The sequence below is a fragment of the Medicago truncatula genome, chromosome 2 (genome assembly GCF_003473485.1).
Source record: "Medicago truncatula cultivar Jemalong A17 chromosome 2, MtrunA17r5.0-ANR, whole genome shotgun sequence".
NCBI lineage: Eukaryota > Viridiplantae > Streptophyta > Magnoliopsida > Fabales > Fabaceae > Medicago > Medicago truncatula.
In genome coordinates this window covers 35,054,478-35,061,574 of record NC_053043.1, presented here as the reverse complement: position 1 = coordinate 35,061,574, position 7,097 = coordinate 35,054,478, and the positions used below count along the sequence as shown (strand labels likewise).

Sequence of the window (7,097 nt, the reverse complement as noted above, 5' to 3'; positions counted from 1 at the left end):
AATCCTTAATAGGTATTTTTATTATTAAAATATTATAAATAAGTGATGTGTCACGTAGGGTCTATTTAAGAAGTTCCTGTTAACTACCGTTGTGGATGCTAATACTTCATCCGTTCCTTTTTAATTGTCACTTTTGCATAATTTTTAGTTTCTAATTAAATGTCACTTTCAAAGTTCAATACAACATTAAATGTTGTTTTGCCTTTATTACCCTTGATTATTTATCGTAGAGAGAGAAGTAAATGAAATGAGATATTAAATGATAAAGGTTATTATAGGAAAAAGATGAATTGTTGCATCAAAAATAGTAAAAAGTATTTGTTGTTTTGGTTTGTGTAAAAAACTCAAAAATGACAATTAAAAATGAACGGAGGAAATAGTATTCACCTGGAAACAAATAAAAATAATCAATTACTCAAAAAAAAAAAAAATGAAATGAAATTTATGATATAAAATTGGTTGATGATTGATGGATGAAGTTGCATATTACTCTAGAAACTTGTTTGATTATCAACTCTCTCTCTTTCTCGACGGTTATCTATAGTTACAGATATGATTCATTCGACGGTGAAATCAGCAACAGCATCAAAAGAAAAAGATAACTATCGGAGCTTGAGTTCTCACATCATCACCCTTCATCGCCGTCTTCTCCATTCCTTAAACCTTGGCACCAGGTCTCTCCGAATTCATTCTTCGCTTTTTTCATTGAATTGTATATTCTTATTTATTTGTTTGTAAATCTTTTGAACAGATATTTTGATGAAAAAACAAATAGATGGAAGTGGCAGTCCGTCAACATTGAAGTACAGAAAAATGTACTCAGATCAATTGCTGCTTTTCTCGATTCTATATCTGCAGATGCTCGTGCCACACGCCATACAATAATCGTTAAGGTGTGTTTTCTTTTTTGCGGTAAAGAACCAATACGAGAATAAAATAAGTGTAGCAGAGATGAGAGAAATAGTGTGTTGAGGTAGCATATATCGTTGAAAATATGGCAGAAACCTATCTTAGCTGGTCTCGGCACGTAGAGAGAAGGCCTGTTGTGGATTTTATAGTAAGAAGAGTAGACCGGATGGAGGGTGTTCAAATTGCTAGAAGTAGAGGCAGGCCTAGAAAAAAATATAAGAGAAAGAATTTTTTTTGTTTTTAAGAAGCTAAACTAGCCCACTGAAATTGGCAACGGGAGAATCGAACCTGAGACCTTGACAAGGAGTACTCTCCAAGGACCCAAGCCAACAACATCGGGTCAACCCAAGTGGATATATAAGAGAAACTGTTAAGAAGTATCTTTTAATGAGTTGGATACAAATATGGTGTTTGATAGAACATTATGCCATCGTTTGAACTATATAACCAGCTCCATTTAGTGGGATAAGGCTTGGTTGTTGTTATTTGTTGCTTAGGGGTTTGCTCCTTAGTTCTTGCCATGGAGAGCCTGACTGGGAAGGGGGAACCTTTTTTGTGTGCCAAGTAGTAGGATACTAGGATCCCTAACAAATATTGGTTATTGCTAAATGGCGGTTAAGATTTCTTATCTATAACATGGTTAACAAAAACATAAGTACCTCCGACCTTATTTATAAGAAAAATCTCTTGCTTCACATATATTATGAAATTAATTATATTTGCCAAAATATCCTTTCTTTATTACAATAATTATCACATTAAATTTGTATTGGGACTATGCACTCATCTTTGAAAATATACATATCAGTAAGGGGTATTTCTGAAACATTATATCAAATAAAGTTGAATTTGGTGGCTTTTGCTTATGTTTGAGGCCATGAAATTAGGATGACTTTTGCTGATAAATAAGGCTAGAGGGAATATGTGAGTAACATTTGTTTTGAGAGAGATAAGAGGGGCTTATTATAGTTGAATTTGGCCCTCTTGGCTGATGTAATCTATTTAATGTTATTGAAATATGTGCTTTACTTCATCAGGAATCTGCTGCTGATATTTTGGGAGCATTGTTATGGATTCTTCAATGCAAAAATGAGCCCTTGTTAAGCATGGCATCAAATGTGGCAGTGAAATTAGTTAGTATTTTACCGAGTCCACTATTGCAACCACGTTTGTTGGATCTTGTCTATTGTTTATCGTCCTTGCTGTCCTCACATCAAGTAGAAGTTGCAATACCTTGTGCTACTGCTTTGAATTTGGTAATCTCAAATCTGAGTGCTACAAGTGAAAAGGCAGTTATTGAAGCACTGAAAGAAACAGAGATTTCCATTTGCATTGTTCGAAATATAAAAGACTGCGGTGCACAGAAGATTGAATATTTTTTGGAGATGGCTTCCCTTTTGAGCACAATTCTGTTAAGGTGGCCTTCATCTAGGTTCCCTGTTTGTAATGATGTTGAACTTATGAAAGTTTTAGCAAACATGCGTACAAGGACAGATTGTGCTATTAAACTTGTTCTTCTAAAGCTGTACACATCTTTAGGTATTAAAATATCCAACTTTTACCTTCCCTTCAACAAAACAAAAAACATTTCCTTGTGTCAATTACTTAGACTAACTAATTTATGATTTTTGTTACAGCTTTATGTGATTCTGTAGCACAAAAGCTTATAGAGGATGGAAAAGTATTTCTACAAATGATTGTGCAGGCGATGGGAAAATCTAACCCTCATGATGTTCGGATAGAGGGGTTTCGGCTTGCTCAATGTCTATTGGTAAGAGTTATTGTTTTATATGAAAAACATTGGAATATATATAACACTGTACCTAACAAGCATTTACTTTTATCTACTTAGAGATCCCAAGAAAATTGTTTAAAAGTGATGAATTTGTGTGGTGAAGCTCTTGTTGATGCCATAATTTGTGGGATGAGAGAGACAGGGCCGTGTTCCAAAAAGATTGAGAACAACTATGGTTCTGTGTTAGTGGAAGCCTGTAAGTTGGCTCAAATTACTCGTTGGGCTGGCAATCATCATATCAGGTTTTGGAAACAAGGAATTGACGAAGTCCTCCTTAATCTTCTAATTGAAAATATTCATGATCAATCGTCTGAACTTGTTTTGCCATTGGAGAAACAAATATCCGTGGTAAAGGAGGGACTGAAACTCAATTATCATGTTGCTCTGAGGAGTTATGTGTGGGACATTCTTGGGTGGCTTACAATTCATTGTGGAGAAAATTCAAACCCCTGTAGTTATACCCACGAGAGTGAACTCCACATCAACTTACTAATTCTGTGCGCATGGTAAGTTGTATTTCTTCCATTATTATTTTTGTATGACTTCAAATGTGTGTATACATTGGTATTACAATGAATTCTATGCCATGCTTCTTACTACCACTGATTATATTTCTAAAATTTCATAGCTGAACATTTATTACACCTTCATTCCGTTGATGTTGTGCAAATTTCTCCCTTTTCTGCAGTTTCACTTTTGTGGATGCAATTCAAAAATGGTGCCGGATATGTCAAAATGATGCTGATGATAATTTTCAAAGTGAACCAGTATCAAGGGCTGTTCTAATGATGATATATTCTCCATGTAATTATATTTCCTCACATGCTAGATTTGTATTATCTGATATACTGAAGGTCATAGGCAATCCGTGCTTGAAAAACTCACTACATACCCTAGATTATATATCATCCCTGAAAAGTTATAGTTCATTTGATAAACTCCAACTTGTTATTAACTTAATTGGGTTAACTTGTCTTTCAAGTTTACCACAGTATCAAAGATGTATCATAGAAAGCAGAGGGATAAAGACTGTTGTTCTTCTCGTGCAACGATGCTTAAGTAATGATATTCATGTAGAAAGGCCAGAAGTTGCTCCTCATTTGCATACTGTATTCCATAAAAGGTCTTGTTGCTGGATTGGTAAAGGAGACTGGGAAGGGTCCAATGTTCTCTTATTTTATGGTATGTGGGGCTTAGCTGAGTTTCTTCATCAGTGTGGCCTTTTACTAGACAATCCTCTGGAATTTACTAGAGAGGTGACAAACATTAAAACTCAGTTAGTTAACGAACTTCATGAGGTCTGTAGTAGCACCTCTTTCAGTCCTGGAGTGAAATGGTATGTTTCTTATATTCTAAGTTATTTTGGATTTTATGGTTTCCCAAATGAATTTTCCAAAAGGATTGGGAACTCTCTTAATAAGGAAGAATATGCAGATTTGCGACTCATTGTAGCAAACGGGGATTCCGTGAGTGTTCATGGTGTTATTCTTGCTGTTCGATGTCCATCACTTCTACCTTCAGAAGTGCTGTCTAGTAGTAAGAGTTCTAAAGAAATAACAGATTATTTTGTTGGAGAGACTGTGAGAGAAGTTCGCTATTCTTCTCATGTTGATTATGAAGCATTGATGTTATTGTTGGAATATGTATATTTGGGAGGCTTGCATGCAGCAGAAGAAGAAGCTGTAAAGAAGCTCAAAGTTCTTGCTAAGCGTTGTAATGTAAAGCCTCTCTTGCAAATGCTTTGTAGACAATCTCCAAAGTGGGGCACACCTTTTCCCAGTTTTAATCTTACTTCATCTCTTGATTCAGCTGGAAGTTATTTTTCGTATGGTTTGCTTCTTGACCAGATTCATCTAGATATCTAGAGGTTTCATGTGATTGGTGACATTGTGTTTTGTTGTTCATCCATGTTTATATCCTTATTTATCTCCTTTCATATATTTGAGTAGCTTCCTTGAAATTGATATTTTACAGATTCATTCCGTATTTTTCAAATAAGAGTTACTTTTCTGAAAGGACTATTAAACTTGGAAACTGTTACTGAGATTTGCTACATAATGTCATTCTATTATCCAGTTTATAGCAAAACAGCTGTTAGTTATATCCAGTTTATTGACTTGTCATTTTGGGTAAAGTAAACGGTTTCTGTGCAATCAAAAAAGTTAACAGTGATGTTACTAACATTTGTTTAAGTAGTTTGGGAGATAAATTCTGATATTTTACAGATTCATTCCGTATTTTTCAAATAAGAGTTACTTTTCTGAAAGGACTATTAAACTTGGAAACTGTTACTGAGATTTGCTGCATAATGTCATTCTATTATCCAGTTTATAGCAAAACAGCTGTTAGTTATATCCAGTTTATTGACTTGTCATTTTGGGTAAAGTAAACGGTTTCTGCGCAATCAAAAAAGTTAACAGTGATGTTACTAACATTTGTTTAAGTAGTTTGGGAGATAAATTCTGATTTTGTTTAATTTCTGTTTTCAGAGATGTCATAATGGAAGCTAAATTGAATGGGCTTGTTGGATGCGCATGTGATATTTGTTCTCATCAAGTACCACATTTGCATGTTCACAAAATTATATTGCAGTCTGGATGTGATTATTTACAGGGTTTGTTCAGATCAGGAATGCAAGAGAGGTGATTATTGATTTAAAATTTGATAGTTTATGTGTAGTTTACAGTTTAGTTTTCCTGATAAACAAGTGATGAAGATGACACCTAGATCTTCAAATTAAATGCTTTGCCTATTATTTAAGCTGGAACTCATGAAAATTTAAGAACATGGTACAAAGACAGATATGCATGTTTGTTTATATCTTATCTTGACCAGGGTCTATGTAACCTGTTTTGGAGTTAAATTTTGATAAAGGCTCAAGACTCGAACCTTCTCTTTACAAGCCTATTTTGATAAAGTATTGGTGCATGTGCTTGAGTCTTGAATTTCAAACTTAATCTAAGAATTGGCTGAAAGCTAGCTGGAACCAAGTCCATCTTTATGAAATGTTAACTGTATTTCACTTTGAACAGCCCTTTGCTTTTTGATTTTTGATGAGAAGCAAGGATTTTCAACCAAATACGTTTGGGATATCCTTAAAAATTAGAAGCAAGGATTTTCCATTTTTTATGAGAAATTGTGCATCTCTTGTGCTCTGTTAACTTTAAATTTTGTGGTCCTTCGCATTTTGATTGCTTTATCTGTTGCCCTTGTTATTTATTTTTGCAGTCATTCACAAGTTATAAAGGTTGATATTAGCTGGGAAGCATTGATTAAACTAGTACATTGGTTTTATTCTGATGAGCTTCCAAATCCCCCTTCTGGTTGTCTGTGGGTGAACATGGATGATCAAGAAAAGCTATTCAATTTGCAGCCATATGTGGAGCTTTGTTGGCTTGGTGAGTTCTGGATTTTGGAAAGTATTCAGGAAGCCTGCTGGAATGTGATTATGTCTTGTCTTGATTCTTCTAAACAGTTGGCAATTAAAATAATCAAAATGGCTTATAAGCTCTCTTTGTGGAAGTTGGTTGACGTTGCTGCAAGTCTAATAGCTCCTTCATATAGGCAATTAAGGGATTCTGGTGAACTTGAAGAATTTGATGATGCACTAGTTCACCTTATTTATTCCGCTTCTATTGAACTTAACAATGAAGGTGAAAAACGCTTTAGGTGATGTAATACTCTTCAAGATGTGTTATGGTGCAGAAGATTCAGGTGTGTTATAAATTTTGTAGGAGCTGCGAACATATTTTCGTCATGCTAGTTATTTGACATTTCTAAACTATTTTTAGTTTGAAAGTTTTACGTATACCTAGAATATGAAGTTTTTCAAAGCAATCCTTATTTTGAGCTGTTAGGCTATGTTACAAATTATATTAATTAGGTAACTGTTACAGTTAGTTAGGAGGTATAATGTTGTAGTTCTGAAAAGCCCTGTCAGTAGGCTGCAAGAAAAGCTTGGGTTCATGTATAGATACTGTTGTAAACTCAAAAATCATCATAGAATGAAATTATTATTTTTTCATATGAATTTTTTTTGCTTTGTTGATTATTGTAACTGAGAAGTATATTTTTCTTGTGCTTCGCATGGAGTTATAGGTTTGACAAGAACCTTGACCACACTCAACATCCATCCTGAAATGATTTTAAACTCAATTGTTCCCATAATTATTTTTAATTGAAAGTGTGCCTCGATATCTGAACAAGTAACATTATAATCATTGAATAATCACCTTGACATAAATGTGATGACAATTACAAAGGACTTTAGTGTCATGTACTTTAATCACCTTGACATAAGAACTATTGCTTTTTTTTCTTTCTTTTTTGCCTTATAAGAGATTTTACACCTAAATTGACTAGTAGTCCTCTCTTTGGTTAGACCAATAATACT

General features: G+C 34.2%; 1 protein-coding gene across 3 annotated transcripts; it reads left to right on the top strand.

The window, feature by feature from the left end:
* Positions 1-477: 477 nt before the first annotated feature.
* Positions 478-6,734, top strand: LOC25487018 (BTB/POZ domain-containing protein At1g04390). 3 transcript variants are annotated; one of them, XM_013608856.2, is made up of 8 exons: positions 480-674; positions 752-893; positions 1,947-2,448; positions 2,547-2,680; positions 2,762-3,210; positions 3,393-4,529; positions 5,194-5,346; positions 5,933-6,734. In XM_013608856.2, exons 1-8 carry the CDS (start codon positions 553-555, stop codon positions 6,375-6,377), a joined length of 3,084 nt encoding a protein of 1,027 aa, XP_013464310.1. In that variant the 5' UTR covers positions 480-552; the 3' UTR covers positions 6,378-6,734. The 3 variants fall into 3 exon arrangements, with proteins under 3 accessions (XP_024632040.1, XP_024632041.1, XP_013464310.1); XM_024776272.2 differs by lacking the exon at positions 5,933-6,734 and having other exon boundaries at positions 478-674; positions 3,393-4,571; positions 5,194-5,322; XM_024776273.2 differs by lacking the exon at positions 5,933-6,734 and having other exon boundaries at positions 479-674; positions 3,393-4,534; positions 5,194-5,337.
* The last annotated feature ends 363 nt before the right edge of the window (positions 6,735-7,097 follow it).

Excerpts from the sequence above, each read along its gene's own strand:
- LOC25487018 (XM_013608856.2), top strand. The coding sequence starts at position 553 with ATGATTCATTCGACGGTGAAATCAGCAACAGCATCAAAAGAAAAAGAT. Across the intron at positions 3,211-3,392 it reads TTACTAATTCTGTGCGCATG|TTTCACTTTTGTGGATGCAA; the intron begins GTAAGTTGTATT and ends CCTTTTCTGCAG. Across the intron at positions 4,530-5,193 it reads TCAGCTGGAAGTTATTTTTC|AGATGTCATAATGGAAGCTA; the intron begins GTATGGTTTGCT and ends TTCTGTTTTCAG.